The sequence below is a fragment of the Amphiprion ocellaris genome, chromosome 7 (assembly GCF_022539595.1).
Source record: "Amphiprion ocellaris isolate individual 3 ecotype Okinawa chromosome 7, ASM2253959v1, whole genome shotgun sequence".
Classification (NCBI taxonomy): Eukaryota; Metazoa; Chordata; class Actinopteri; family Pomacentridae; genus Amphiprion; species Amphiprion ocellaris.
In genome coordinates, this window is record NC_072772.1 from 11,668,918 (window position 1) to 11,684,866 (window position 15,949).

Here is a 15,949-nt window from a genome sequence, read left to right on the forward strand (position 1 = left end):
TCCAGATTTTCTATTTTCAGTTTGTTTCCATACTTGTCACCTGTCTGCACTGTGTAAACACAGCCTGCAGTTCAACCCGGGTCAACCAGAATGTTTGTGACATGAACAAGTCTTTTAAGTTTTTAACAAGATCTGGGTAGAGTTATTTTTTTGGCAGTTCTTTCAATGAGACATAAAATAAAATGATTTTGATTTAGTTTGACTCTAAGCTTAGATCTGGTTATTTTTCCTGATGGAACTGCATGTTACACATGATGAATTTTGAAATGTATGTCTCATTTTGCTGATTAAAAAACCCCCCACATGCTTCTCAAACCTGGCAGCAGGTTTTGGGAGAGTTAATTGTCTCTCTATCATTGACTCGTCTAGTTTTAGCATTTTAACAAATACTGACCATTTGTATTCTATAATATCCATGATTCTCTTAAACTTAGAAGCTCTTCGTGTAAATAACGTTTTACTGTTATGCATGTGTGAGTTCAGCATGTCCTGCTGGACAGTATGGGGAACATTGTTCTGGCCAATGTCTGTGTCAGAATGGAGGCTCTTGTGACGGCGTGAGCGGCCAGTGTTCCTGCACACCGGGGTGGACCGGAGCTGCTTGTGAGTTAGGTGAGTCCTACAGTGCTATAATTTCTGTAACGCTTAAAGTCCTTTCTCTTGATTGAACATTCTGTCTACGTGTCGCTGTTCCCAATCCAATATCTTGGTTTAACCTTGCTGTATTACTGAGATTTCTTGAATGTAACTTCCACGTTAAGCTCCCTTCCTGTCTCTTAGAATGTGAAGAAGGACATTATGGAGAGAACTGCACTCAGGCCTGCAGCTGCATGAATGGAGGGAGATGTGACAGAGTGACAGGAAGATGTGCATGTCTGTCTGGTTGGATGGGAGAGCTCTGTCAGTCAGGTGATTTCTTATCTTCAGCACTGCTTTATGAGAACATATTCCATAATAGAGTTTCCCTCCACTGTCTGCTGATATATCCTAGCCTTTCTCTCTCCATCTTCCTCCTGTGCTGCATTTGTTAACATTTGTGTAGCACCAGCAGAACAAGTAATATTGTGTGCTTGGTCCTGGAAAAATGCTATGTTAAGATAATTTGTGCAGTTAGCACTGGGTAAATACAATAAGCATGCAAAAAAGTGAACATTTTAAGCTTTTTTCTTGGACTCCAACTGTGTGTTTTGTCTGAAGCTTGTCCTGAGGGATTCTTCGGGGAGCGCTGCGAGCAGAGGTGCGACTGCGTCCACGGTCTGAGCTGCCACCATGTGACGGGCCGCTGTGAGTGCGGGCCAGGCTGGAGGGGAGCCAGGTGTGACAAATGTGAGTGTGCGCAGGACCGAGGAAATTGCGACTGAATGAGACTGCCGATGAAAGAACATGAGAGTAACGCGACTGTGTGTCCCTCTGCGTGTGGTGCATTCACTGTCAGCCTGCCTCCCGGGTTTCTACGGCGCTTCCTGTGCCCAGCGGTGTCGGTGCCAGACTGGAGCGTCCTGCCACCATGAGACGGGGAGTTGCGGCTGCCCGGCTGGACTCGCAGGGCCTGGCTGCGAGAAAAGTGAGAACGGAAAGAAAATCTATCTCTGCTAAAGTAATTTATTTTATTGGTATGGCCAGTAGCAGCTCTTTTTTAAATGTAGTTTTCACAACCCCCACTTTGTTTGTATCGGCCTGTTGAAATCCTTGGCTAGTGTCACTGTGATGCATTTAAAACCATTTGGTCGACATTCGTGGCTTCTTGATGGAAACACTGTCACTGTGGAAATGCACCACTTTCATCTGGATCAGTGAAGTGATCGCATAGACTCTTTCTCTTAATACTGATTAAAATTCCCTTTTTCTTCTCTCTCCCTCCTGGGAAACATCACTGTTTATTCCATTCTAGGAAATGCACTCCACCCCTGCCTCCCTATCTGAGGACTTTATGAGAAGGTTTCATTATTTAGACTTTCAGGACTGTATATGAGCGGCTTCACTCCTCAAGCCCTCCACCGCTCCCCCCTCACGGCCTCAGCTCCCTTCCTCTCCTCACATACTCCCCAGACATCTGATAAATGTTACACACCGGTTGCCAAGTAAAACAGAAGGCATTGTTTTTGTCTCCTCGGCGGCGGATAAGGGCTTTTGGAAGGCAGACATGCATAATGACAGCGCCGTAATTGCCTCTTTAGTCTGGAGTCCTTTCTTATCTGTCCCCCACGCTGCCTGCTGCTGCTGCCTCACTGAGTAGCTGAGTGCTACGGTCTCACCCAAAAACACGTTCGGTTCACAGATTCATCTTGTTCGCTATGACTGATTGTCCGGGGACTTCATTCATTATCGTGGTGAGCGTATACGTATGTATGCAGAAAGACTGTGTGAAAGAATGTCCCTCTGTGTCCGCCCGGGTCCGGGCACCAGGGAAAGCTGCTGGGAGTTTTTGGTTTTGTTACTAGTCAATACTGAATGTCCCAGTACGTCCACGGAATAATCTGAGGAAGGAAAGGGAAATGGCAAGTGTCTTTGTTCCCACAAACTACTGAATGTGTGCATGTTTACGGCCTTAGCTGCTGTCTTAGTTTACCCAGAACTATGCTGCACAATGTAATAATTCACCATCGCGATGAAGTTCAATCATTTTAGATATGCAAAAATATAAAGTTGAAAGCTACATTTCAGGGATGTGTAGTTTGTTTTTTTTTTATTTTACATACATGCATTGCTGTATATCCCAAAAACTGCTTGTTCCCAGCATAGGTTTACATTTAAACCCTGATATATATATATTTTTTTAATAGAAATTGCATCCACTTAACTCTCTAAACCACAAACTGTTTTGGTCATATGTTTCTGTCACATTTTTACTCACTGGGGGCTCATTTTTCACAGCAATATAAAGTCCTGCAACTCTATGGAAACAGCACAACCCTTGCTAAAAGTAGAGAGAACTTTGTTTGAACACAGTTATCATGCAATCAATCAGGAATCAAATTTTAGTTCGTTATGTAGTTTCCAGAAAATTGAAAAACCTGGCATCAACATTTAAAGCATATTTCCAAGTCTAAAAATATTACCAATATTGTGAAAAATTGTTGACCCTACAAACTATAGATATTTTACTTATTACATTTTAAATTTGTTTCCATATGTGAGTCTTTTCTGTTCTGTCTGCAGTTCAGCAAAAAGAAAAAAATGACCTGCGTTTTTGTCTCGTGACTGTTGGTTACAGCTGAGTCATTCATAGCTGCAGCAAGGAGCACTTTGAGGATTTGATTCTTTTTACAGAACCATTTTTGGTGAATTTGTAAATGAGACGTAGTATGAAATGGTTTTGAAATATTACAGTATCAACAGGACTGCATGTCACAGATGGTTAGTTCAAGGACCTTCAGAAAGTTAAAAATCTAAGAATTATTGTTGCTTTTCACAGTTTCTGATTGTGATGAATACGGTAATTTTGACCATTTTCAGAAGAGATCATGCCTTTCAAACCTGTTGGTGAGTTTTTTTGATTCGGAATGTTAATAAACCCATGATTAATAGGCAGTGCTTAGGCTATACTGTGACATTACTTGTTTTTATGAAACTTCACACCTAGATAGGTTGTTTTAGTCTGTTTAATCAGTTCATAGTAATCTGAAGTAATTTAAGTTGAAAATAGCAAGGATTACAAACTTTAAATAATAGTAGTTCCAGTAAGTCATTTGAGTGCAGTTGGGAAGATCGTGCACATATATTCTTTACAAAAGCCATTGCTTCTAAAACAGGTTATGTTTGATGCTCTTATGAAAGATATGGAGGTTCCACTGACCTATGCATAAAAGGCCTAAGAAAGTTTTCCTTCAGAATCATATTCCTTCTGCTTACTAAATATAAATAAATGCTCCCACTTGTATTTGCTGATTTATTCATGCTACATTTCTGGCTGTATCTTCCAGCCTGTCCTGCTGGCATGTTCGGGCAGAACTGCAGCCAGCTGTGTCGATGTTCAGGAGACCAGGAGCAGTGTCATCCTGTGACGGGGAAATGTAGCTGCTTACCTGGTTACTACGGGCAACGCTGTGAGCTACGTAAGTATACCGTTCATCTTCTGCCACCAGCATCGACTAATCTGAGGCCAATTTGACATTTATTCAACAGGCATTTTAATGAAAGGAAAGGTATTAGAAAGATTACAATTAACTGAACACAAGCCAGTCACAACTTTTGTTCACCTGGCGTTTTGTCAGGATGTTGTTTTTGCATCTATTATAACTGACTGTGATTGTTCATATCTTTACATATTAAGTCAAGCTTAAAAATAACTGATGGTTCTGCAAACCTGTCTGCTTTATTCTGCAAGGAAAATGACCAAAACCTAAAAAGCACCTATAGAGCGTAACAACAATTACCTCCCGTTCACTTTTCTTCCCTTTCTTTCCTTCTTGTCGTCATGGTTTGTCTCCAGGATGTCGAACTGGGACTTTTGGGCCAAACTGCAAGTCCAGGTGCAGCTGCATCAATGGTGGTCGCTGTGACTTCAGGACTGGGACTTGTTACTGTCCTCTGGGCTTTATTGGAGCCGACTGCAGCTCGAGTAAGTCAAGAAACCTTTAACGTTTGCATCTCTGAAAAGGAACCTTTATTGTCATTAATTGTAATTCCTGTTGCAGGGAGTTTGTGATATGAAAACCCTCCCTGTTGTAGGAGAAAATTCTACTCAAGTGCAACTCACACGATATTTATCTCCATACATTTTTGATTTGTGTAAATGAAAGTATGTTTACCTCTGCAGGTTGTCCAAGCGGGTACTATGGGAAGGACTGTACCAAGTTGTGCTCCTGTGGGGAAGGAGGGCAGTGCCACCCAGCAACTGGGAGGTGTATCTGTGGCCCTGGTAGGATGGGACAGTCCTGCCAACAAGGTACGGCTAAACGGATGTCTTTGATTGTTTGTGAAAAATAGTGAAGACAGGAGTCAGAAAACACAGAGATACTATTATTAATAGATGCATTTTGGTTGAGTATTCAACCCGCTATCATGGAGTTTTAGACTGCCATGCACTAAACAGAATGCATCCTGGCATTTTATAATTTTGTGATAGCTCTGAGACAAAAAAGAAAAGTATCTCTACTAAATTCCAAGAGCAAAACCATATCACAGATGTCAAGCAAGGTTTTTGTTCAGCCTTTTATCTTTTACTATTCTCTTGAGTATACAGAGAGTCACCACTGAGGCCAGCATGCATCATTGGGAAACACTGGCTCTAATGAGTTCTTTAGAAATAGGAGACCTATCTAAAAGAAAATGAGACAACCACGAAAATGAGGGTGTAGTTTTCAGCATTTTTCACTGTATATTTAAGTAACAAATTCTCCATTTCCTCAGTGTAAGGCCTCTGATGATCACAGGGCTTTTATTCCCGGGAAACAGAGGCAGAGCCGAGTTTTCTTAATGTCTCTCTTTATCAGCAATTCAGCTGGATTGCGAACGGGGCTTTCCAGCGCTGTTTGCACTAAACGCTCTCTTCTTTACCCTCCTGCATGTACTTGGACATACCACCTCTTAAGTTCCTCTTGTTGAATGTTTACAGAAACCTATAAGTAGCTCATTCTCTGTGTTCCGTGTCGCTGGATTTGGCAAGGAAGCAAATAAATAAACAGGGAAATCAAAGACGGCTTGCTTATTGTTTTCCCAATCTAAATTACCCAGAGAAACATGATTATTCTTTTATATCAGCGCCAAATTAGACTACTTTGCCATCTCTTTAATGAACTGTTGCTTAAATAAACAGGATCGTGGTTAGCGGTATGTGTGTGTTTGTAGAAGAGACAGATAGACAGAGAACATGCTGTGAATGGCTGAACAGAAGAGTCTGCAACTCTCGTCTCGTTGTGATGCTCTCCGAATGTCTGTCCAGCGTGTCCTAGGGGGCGCTATGGCCTGCAGTGCAGAAACGCATGCAGCTGTCAGAACAGGGGTTTATGTGACCCGGTTGATGGGTCCTGTAAGTGTGGACTGGGCTGGACTGGACCCCGCTGTGACACAGGTACGACAACTTCAGATACATTAAACACAACAGAAAATAATCCGCACTGAAATAAACTGAATGCTTGTCACTGGAAGACCAAAAAGTCAACAACAAACAACAAAACTGGTGAAGAAAACTTTGCTAAACAGAAAAAAATGCTGTAACTTTTTTGGGTTATTGGTGAATTTAGTTTAGAGAAGCACAAATGCAACAACTGCAACTGTGTGTGTGTGTGTGTGTGTGTGTGTGTGTGTGTGTGTGTGTGTGTGTGTGTGTGTGTGTGTGTGTAGCCTGTTCGCAGGGAAAATATGGGCTTGATTGTGCACAGGACTGTCCATGCCTCAACAACGGGACCTGTGACCATTTCACTGGCAGCTGCAGCTGTACTGCTGGATACTACGGCCACTCCTGTCAACACAGTATGCAAACCTTCACTTATAATACAAAAAGAAGCTTGGTGATAAGGTTACTAGAAGTCTTGCTGACTCTTTGAAATGGATCTGATCTTTTCTTTCCTAGTGAAACATGTGACAGTTCCTGCTTTGACTGAACGTTGATACAACATGAATGCATGACCATTTTTAACTATCACCTCAAACAGGCTACCTTGACCCAAATTCCCTTTCTTGTGTTCCTTCCAGAGTGTCCTTCTGGGTATTTTGGAGTGAACTGTGCCCAAACCTGTGACTGTAAGGTGGGACAAGATTGTGACCATGTGACAGGCAGATGTGTGTGTCCACCAGGTTACTATGGTCCTCAATGCCAAAGACGTGAGTACATTATCTGTTGTTAACCTAAAAATTATTTACGAAGTAGGATCCATAAAGTGGCAGCTAGAAATCGAAGAAATGCTGAAGCACCTAAACGTGCAGTACCACTAAGGATCAGTAGGGGGTGGTTCCAGAAAAATCTCCAGCTCCAATAAAAACCCATTCAAAAAGCATCAACTTCTCTCATGAAATTCTGTCAATATTTTTTTCCACAAACCATTCTGATGTCATTAGGTGAATTTATTCATTGTGGTCAGTGTGCTGGTGGTCATTTTGAAAGTAATTCCATAATTATGTTTATATCAAGCCTCAAAGACAGGTATGTTTGGGGATGCAGGTAGCTGGATTGACATGTCTGCTCTGCACGAAAAACTGGAAAAGATGACACTGACTATAAAGCCTTTCTCTAGAAGTCAATGCAAATCAACGGGTCTGTATATACAGGGAATAGTAAAACTAGTTGTTTATGTTTTAACATGCACAAAGGGGTAACCTAAGTAACCTGATTAAATATAAAATTAAACAGACGTATGTTGTTAAGCAAATGTAAACTTACAGTCCCTTTCAAACATAACGGATATCTCATCCTTCAAGTATTCTTGAGTATGCGTTTTTGGGATGCTTTTAATTCAGCAGCGCCATGGAGACAGAAACACTCATGCTCACAGTCACAAGTTTGTGCTCATTAAAAAACAGCCACCTGGATACCCAGCTGCGATTGTACATGGGCAGATATGAGCATGAATCCAAATAATAAAAAAAAACAACCCATGAGTGTGTGCTGGCAGAGAGACAGACAGGCTTTTAGGTAGGTGGGCAGGCTGGTTATTTGATGAGAGACAGGTGTTTCCTGACTGCTTAATGCGTTCTTGTTACATCCTTGTGCCCTCCTGCCTGCTCGTGGGGCTCTCAGCCGCAGTGTGAGCGCCTAAACGGCCACTTCAGCGCCAGCAGGAGATATGAGTGAGCATTGAGGAGCAGCTGTAAGGCAATCATATGCTCCACAGACAGACCTGACCCCATCTGTGTGTGCGTGAGACAAAACGTCAGTCACATTGTGTGAACTCAGACTCGTGTGTCTGTTTGTGCTTGTGTATTTATTTTGGTGCCGTACATGTGGGGTTGCAGTTTAGTGTTGAAGACCTCAATGTTAATGAAGATAGAAAATATGTAACACTGTAAAAGTCTGTATTTAACTTTGTGGAGTTCAGAATAAATTACTCTGGATTACATTCCTGCCATATTAAAGAATGCTGGTTTTCTCAAAGCACCTAATGAAGTATTTTCTTCTATTTTTCTGTTCACGGAACTTACTAGGCTTAACTATCTAAAACACAAACCTTTTCATATGTAATAAGTTCAATAATGAGCCAGTAATCTGTACATGTTGTAGTATGTGTGGAGAATGTTACATCCCCATGAAACTAAGGGATGAGGGGAGCAGTAAGAAAACTGGGTTAAAGAAACAGGAAGACTGATTATGTAACAAAATGTGATTTTGTTGCAATTGATACAAAACAAAATTCAGCAGAAAGCAAGAAAAAAAAAGGACAAAGCTGATCCAAAGTCTATAAAGCACCACATAACGACAGCACGCTAACTGCTGATTTGGCCCACTAGCTACAATGATCAGGGCTGCCTGTCTTTTTATGCTCCACCTTAATGTCAGAGTGACCACAGGTGCACTTGGCCACTCTCAGGGTGTGTAACCTGAAGAAGGAAAAAACACACACACATACAGCACTGAGGGCTGTAATCTAAGGTTATGTAATTAAAGAAAAAAAATGTATCCAAACCTACTGTTATACATCAATTTGTGTGTTTTCTCTTCCTTAGGTTGTGAAGCCGGCAGCTTTGGGTCGAGTTGTGCAAAGTCATGTGACTGCGCTGGTGAAGCCCCATGTGACCCATCGACTGGACGGTGTTTGTGTCCCCCAGGAAGGGCAGGACAGAGATGTGAAAAAAGTAGATGCCACCTTGCACGAATCAGAATACATTCAGAAGATGTCTGTGATGCAGAAACCGTTTGTTTTTTTAAATGTCTCCCTCTATCTGTTCGTTCTCAGCCTGTGCTGGAGACCGTTTTGGCCCCGGCTGCTCCCTGCAGTGCCAGTGCTCCCACAGGGCTCGCTGTGATGGGGTGACTGGGCGATGTCTTTGCCCGCTCAGCTGGCTTGGCCCAACTTGTAGTGAAGGTAAACCTGAGCTCCTCCTGCCACACACACACACACACACACACACACACACACACACACTCACACGCACAGGGCTGTCAAGCTAAAACAAAATGGACACATGCACACCGACACACACAGACACACACAAGGTCAAGGGCTGTAAAGCTGAACCAGCTTTAGTGAAATACTGTGTCGTGAAGTGTGAGAGGCTGAGCCCCATCACTCTGAGTGTCACCCTGTCTCCCTCAATAGCGGCTCCTGTCTCCTGACAGTTATTTTAATCTGCACCCAGCGTGAAGCCGAGCTCGAGGCTGTCTTCGTTTTACCTCCTCAAAGCCAAGCACACGGGAGACTACGTAGCAGTTACTTCTCCTCCAAAAACCCCAGAACATTTGCTTTTGATTTTCAAATAGTGCTGATGTCTTCTTGCCTTTTTTTTTTCTCCTTTTCAGCGCTTCTACACCAAACTCCAGGAGTGCTGAACTTCTCTGTGTCCCAGAGAAAGAGAAGAGCAGGCAGCAAAACCACATAACCCAAGCAGAGGTGCAAACTGCTGGCTGGACGTTCAAACGCAGGGCTTGGCTCGGCGAAGCATTGCTCAGATCATCTTGGTGAAGGTGATGTTGGTATTAAAATGTTCTGTGAAGCTGGTATTCGGCTGTCAGAAGCTGGCACTCCATCACCAAGCCCTGGAGCTCCAGACAATCAGCCAGTGGACCTGGCATGTGAGAGGCCTTCAAAGGACCATAAACTCAAACCTCCTCTAGTCTGTCTGAGATTTAAAGTCCAGGCCTGCAATACACGCAAATACCTGAATCACATTTGATACTATTGCTTGATTGAAAGTGGATAATTTTCTTTCCAGTTTGGCATTTAATGTGCTGTTAAGGGTTCTTAAGGGCATTCGGACCATGCATGTGAACCTTTACAACCTCTGCTAAAATGTGTTTTTTTTTTCTGTGTGTCCCTAAGAAGCTTGAGCATGAAAGAATTCCAAGCATATTTCTGGTGAAAATTAAATGTCTAAAACAGATTTAGAAAGGATATGGGTGACCTATTCTTAGGGGAAAAAAATGTGCATACAGGAAGTGGAGAAGTAAGGTACAAAAATATAGTCCAATAAACAAAAAATAGAAGAGATTCTCATGTAATTCACTTACATCACACTGAAATGAGTCTCGGTCATTGCTATACGGGCAAAATCTTACATTTCTTCTTTTCTATGTGTCTTTCTTATAATTTGCTGATAGATTTTTATGTTTTGACTTTCACATATTTCCCAACACAATGCAGCTCAGATAACTGGTTTGTTTGAGATCAAAACAGTTGCTTGGTTTGGGACACAAGAATGAAATGAAGCCCACCTTAACTTATTTAACTGTCCTTAAATCTACTTTTTTGTTCAATGAAACATCTGATTGTGACATGAAGAAGCTCCATTCATCTGTACTGCAGCAGTTTTCTTATTCGTCGCAAAACCCTGCAGGTGAAACTTGCAGCGTTGCACTTCTTCTTTCAGATCTGTTTTTACTGAGCCAGCTGTGATACCGAGTTAAAATGAAGAAAACACGATGTTACAGATTTTATTTCAGGAACGCTTATCCACTTTTTTTTTTTTTTTTACAGGTGTGCAATATTACAAGCCCTTTTTATTACAAGATAAAATCACAGCTATCACTTACAATCCGTGTGCATTTTATTTGAATGAGCGTGTTTTTTATTTGTCATTAGTAATGTATCTCAGGTCAGTGGCAGTTATTTCAGTTGTAACCTACTGTGCTCATTTCCTGACTTATCATTGGTGCTATATTGTATAAAACTGATAAATTCCATTCATCAGTCAATCCAATATATATATATATATATATATATTTTGTTGATGTATTTTATTCATTTGTGGTTTTGTTTTGATAGGAAAGGAAAGAAAGCCATGAACCAAATAAATAACACATCCATGGACATCTTGCTTTTAACCGTCTATTTGTTGACGTGTGTGCTCTGAATGCAGCGTTGCATGGTATTGATTTCTGCGGTCCCTGACTGGGGGGGAGGGGAGCGGTAAGGTGTGGATGTGGAGAAGGGGGGCCGAGAGGTTCCAGCTGTCATGGAGAACTATGGGGTCCTGTGTGCATATTTGTGCGAGGCTACTACCAGGCATCTCTCATCAGCCGGGGAAGGGTCAAGCATTAAGGGCTCCCTGATGGAAGTGTGTGTGTGTGTGTGTGGGGGGGGGTGGGAGGTGTGGAGGGGCACCTGAGCAGGCTGCCACGGTGTTGTAAGGTGTGTGTGTTGGGTGTCGGCATCACAGTGCACTCTCCCCGAGGCATTTTTCAAGTGCACTGGAGCGTTTTTCCATCCTATTGGCCAAAGGCGGCCGTGGTCCGGCAGAGGCAGGCAGGTGCCTGGACCAAACTTGCACCCCCCATATTCCAGCATCCCTGGGGTGAGTGATGGGTGAGTGGGCTCACCAGCGGAGGACAGAGCCCCCTCCACCCCCACATACACACCCACTCTCCGGTGTGGCTGATGGATGGAGGAGCGCTCCGGCTCGCCCTGTGTTGTGACAAGCAGCAGATGTTCTCCAATAATGTTTATCGGCCGGGCCTTCATCTTCAGATGACACACACCTGTTTCCAGTCAAACAGGCCCAGAGAGGCCATTCATCCACCGAGCTCTGGGTGGCCACTGCACCGCTGTATCAGCCCGGCACACTAATGCTGGGTGCCACAAATGAGGAGCTGGCATGACCGAATGTATCCGAATGTGAAGATCAATAGTTAGTGGAAGCCAAACGTTCTGCCTCTTCACCACAATGCTGCACCGTTGGTCCAGTCTTCTTTGAGTTCACATAGTCATTCAAAAAGGAGCTGATTCAGATGTAATTTCGGTTGACTTGATGTGATCTCAGGACCTCAAAAGCCACATTTGTTTTATTGCAGTGAGTGAATAAAGATGGTCTTTGTGCTAAAAGACTCCTGGAAGGGAAGAAAATACTGTTAAATGCCTGCTGGCTTATCGGGAGAGAGAGAGGGCTGCAGGAAACTGCCGATGAAATAGCCCGTAAAAGGTGAGATCGCATCATGGGTACTTTTTCTCTGTAATTAAGCATACGCCACTCTTTGCGAAAGAGATTCTATCACTTTACTGCCACGGCGTCACGTTTTAGAGATAATTTCTGCCCCTCTGCGTTGAACCAGATCTCCCAGAAGGCCGCAGTGTTTTGAACTCCAGCTGACAAAGCTGTCTGTGCAGATAAAAGCAACGAGGGGGGAAATCATTTCAACACGTCCTGCACCATTTGTCTGGTTGTTGCCTGAAAAAATAAATGTTAAAATGTCCAGGCTGCAGAAAAGATGTGTATCGAGAAACTCTCCCACACTCTGAGCGTATCTTTGGTTTGAACGTGTCAGCTTGTTTGACTGCAGAAAAGCTGCCTGCATCATTTAGCAGAAGTTATCCTTGTTCTGACCAGAAACTGTATTTGAGGTTTGTTTTATTTAATTGGTGAGCTCTTCAAACCTACATGTGCAGGTAGGTGCATGTTTTTATTTCTACCACTAGGTGGAGCTCAGTGCAGAAAAGAGAAACCTCCTGAGCAGGAGTGCACATGAATGATTGCTTCACAATAATTCATTTTGATAGTCAAATTGTGTCGCACTGAAGCATATATTTTATGTAAAAGTTGGGCCAAAAGCACGAGAAGCTTCATCTTTGCACCACTCCTTTAAAAATTGAGCTGACGGCCCAATGAGTTATTTTCTAATCTACTCCAAGAGCAAAGAAAGAGATGATTTCAATAGCAGGCTCCGAGTGGTTCTGCCACCACGCCTATCCTGATTAGACTCGTCATATTAAAAACATGTGCACGGCTGCTCTGCTCTGTTCCCTGGGACTGTAGCGACTGTCCATCAATAACACTAATGACCCGTAGCCTCCAGGGAGAAAAACAAACAGTGTAATGAAGCCGCAGCCTTAAACTCTACTGCTTTCTACGAGGGAGCGGACAGAAAAAGACACAAAGATAAGCAGGGAAGAAGAAGAGGAAGAAGTTGGTCTGTTTGTCCTGTAAACACACAGGAGGCCACAAACAGAGTAGATGCTGCTGTCCAACATGATGTGGTGATTTGTGGAGTCTCCCCACCCAAACACTCTCTGCCAGCTGTTAGCGAGCACCCTCACCATGCACCATAGCAGCCCCCTCGAAGGATGCACCCCCACGCCCTCCGATGCCTCCCTCTTCGAAATGTTTCCCCTGGTGTCTGAGTCAGCAAGGGTGCCAAGTCAATCAGCGTGAGAGCTGCCAGCTGTAAAGGCCTCTTTCTCTCTGGGGGTGTGATGTATGTTCCTGCAAGCGGCCTGGTGGCAGTTACATGCCACACAGGGTTGGCTGGGTGGCAGAGGAAAGGAAGGAAGGAAGGGTTGGGGTGAGGAGGATGAAGAAGAAGAAGAAGAAGAAGAAGGAGGAGAGGGAAAAAAGTGGACGGTGGCTGAACAGGAGCTGTAATGAGGCCTGATGGATTCTGAGGCTGTGCCAGCTGCCCCATTAGCTGAGTGGCTCCGAGCCCCACCAAGCGCTGCCCACAGTGCCCACCACCACACACACACACACACACACACGCACACACACACACACACACACACTGCACGGAGATGGCAGCTTGGGGATCCAGCTCCCCTTTGAAACACACACGTTTCACATTTAACTAAAGCAGATTGCATTGACTAATGTATGCTCTCCTGTCCGACTTCCTCAGCTCTTTAAACACACACTTAGACACACGTCCGCGGCCCTGCCAGCCACACTTGGATACACACTGAGCCCTTTATGAAAGGCTGCGGGTTAATGATGGCAGCAACTCGTCCCAACGTGTTGATTAAGTGTGAGAGGATACATGGGTGACATTGGCATGTGCTAATCAACACTGATCAAACCAGCGTGCGCGCACACACACACACACACACACACACACACACACACACACACACACACACACACATGAGCTGCCAAACCCACCGCCTGCCCAGGCACAATGACTTTACACACCCTGCTGTCTATTCATAATATTTATATTTTGGTGTTCTTTCAAGATACAGAGGCCTTAGACTTTTGTCTAGGAGAAGCTTTTTTTTTTTATATATAGGTGATGTAATTACGTGGGCAATTTGAATTACTGTGGGGGTAAGGTCACTGAGAACTTGGCGGCTGCAGAAAAGCTAGTTAGTAGTCAAGGTGTAATTCCTGTCTGTTAAAACATTGTTTTACAGTTGCACCTGCGAAAGGATGCATTTTCTCCAAGTGCATAATCAATCTGTACCAGTACAGGGTGGTTGGAATTATCTCTGTGCTTGTTCCAGTTATTTAAAATGGAACATAGACAATCTAAAATATAGTTGAAGTTAAAGCACTGTTCCTTCACTGCTTTCTTCTCGGTTGCTTAAGTGACTCCATTAAAATGAGACAAAGACATATACTACAGTTGTTGAAGCTGCTTCAGTCAATACATACATACATACATACATACATACATACATACATACATACATACATACATACATATATATATAAAACAAAGGATTCAATGACTATGTGCAGTGTAAAAGAAGTAGGCTGTAGTTAAAAAACCGCTGAGAATTTAAATCCTAGTCTGCAGCTCCTCTCAGGCCCACAGAGTTTTATAGTGTCTTTCAGGTCATTGTTTTGGTTTTGCGGCCTGCAGCTTTACTGTTTTGGTTCACTCTCACTGATCCTACAGAGTTGGTTTTGGCAGCAGCATGTAACTATTGTCAATGAGAAACTTCTAAAAAACAATCCAACGATTGACTGATGAAAGTGTAGCATTTACCTGCTAAAGAGCCACAAATTTCCATCAGCAATAAGTGGAGACCAAAAACAAAGCGATTAAGCAGAGTGATTTCAGTTTGTCAAAAGCCTTGCAAGAACAGGACACAACATAGAGGTTGATGTTTCATAACAGCTGAAATTGTGACTAAGAAACTGTATGCTAATGCTATGTTCACAATATCAACTTAACAGGCATGTAATGTCAGCGTTGCCAAAATAATCCGTTCTTTCAGGATAGTGTAGGTACTGAATTAGCAGATACAAATCTTAAAGAGATGCAGCTGCTTTACTGCTAAGTCCCATAATCATATAAACTTAATTTGTCCAGTATAGGTGGCAAAATCCATACTCAGGACCAATATTGCTGCCACTTCATTCTGACTCCGGCCTACGCCATCACGACCATCACTGCAGCTGACCTCATCAAAGCTGGACGACCCATGCTGACCTCATCAACACTGCATGACCCTCTGTGACCTCATCAAAGCTGGACGCCCCACGGAGCCCTGAGGGCCGACGACAGGCCTTAAGAAAACAACCCATCCATTAGGGTGCCAAGAGCACTGTAAATGCGGAGCGTCAGCGCCAGCCATCTTCACTGTCATGCCCAATTCTGCAACCCCCCACTCCAGCTACTCGCCGGACAATGGAGCTGCTAAACCTCCAACCCTCCCAGCCACAATGTCCGCCCACGTTGGCTGGCAGCAGTGACAGAGGGGGGTGCCGGATGGGGAGGCCTGCTGCAGGATGGGACTCTTATTGAGTGTTTGAGCGATGAGCCAGGTCATCACATCTACCCACCTCATCCATCATGCCCCACAAACGGACACAAATAAAGAGGACACATTCCTGCCTCCGCTCCCACTACCACATTCAAGCCCTCTCCAGCCTTTTCTCTGCTTCCCTCTCTCTATGTGAGCCAAGGCCTCGAGAAAAAAACAAGAGGACCAGAGTTCAGGCTCTCCCTCGCTCTTGGAGGCCATGGGAGCGCCAGAAGAAAGCGCCAGGTGGTGTTCTGACTCATGTCTCTTAGTATAAATTTCAATTTGGGCTAAAATGATGGGCAGCCAGAAGGACTATATGGAGCGGGGAGGTGTGAGGGAGACGGAAGACAAAAGGTTGAGTGAAACATCTGAGGAGAAATAAAGAAAGAATGGAAAACATG

At 43.6% G+C, this 15,949-nt stretch overlaps 1 protein-coding gene across 1 annotated transcript in view; it reads left to right on the forward strand.

Annotated features, from left to right (window-relative positions):
• The window catches only part of megf6 (multiple EGF like domains 6), a 61,282-nt gene extending 50,381 nt beyond the window's left edge, over nt 1-10,901 (forward strand). Inside the window, exons 26-38 of the mRNA XM_023276937.3 lie at nt 484-612; nt 781-909; nt 1,198-1,326; nt 1,436-1,564; nt 3,924-4,055; nt 4,433-4,561; nt 4,760-4,888; nt 5,885-6,013; nt 6,286-6,414; nt 6,637-6,765; nt 8,602-8,730; nt 8,832-8,960; nt 9,395-10,901. Coding sequence (XP_023132705.2) covers nt 484-612; nt 781-909; nt 1,198-1,326; nt 1,436-1,564; nt 3,924-4,055; nt 4,433-4,561; nt 4,760-4,888; nt 5,885-6,013; nt 6,286-6,414; nt 6,637-6,765; nt 8,602-8,730; nt 8,832-8,960; nt 9,395-9,474 — 1,631 coding nt within the window. The 3' untranslated portion in view covers nt 9,475-10,901. The remainder of the gene's footprint in view (nt 1-483; nt 613-780; nt 910-1,197; nt 1,327-1,435; nt 1,565-3,923; nt 4,056-4,432; nt 4,562-4,759; nt 4,889-5,884; nt 6,014-6,285; nt 6,415-6,636; nt 6,766-8,601; nt 8,731-8,831; nt 8,961-9,394) is intronic.
• Nucleotides 10,902-15,949: the final 5,048 nt, after the last annotated feature.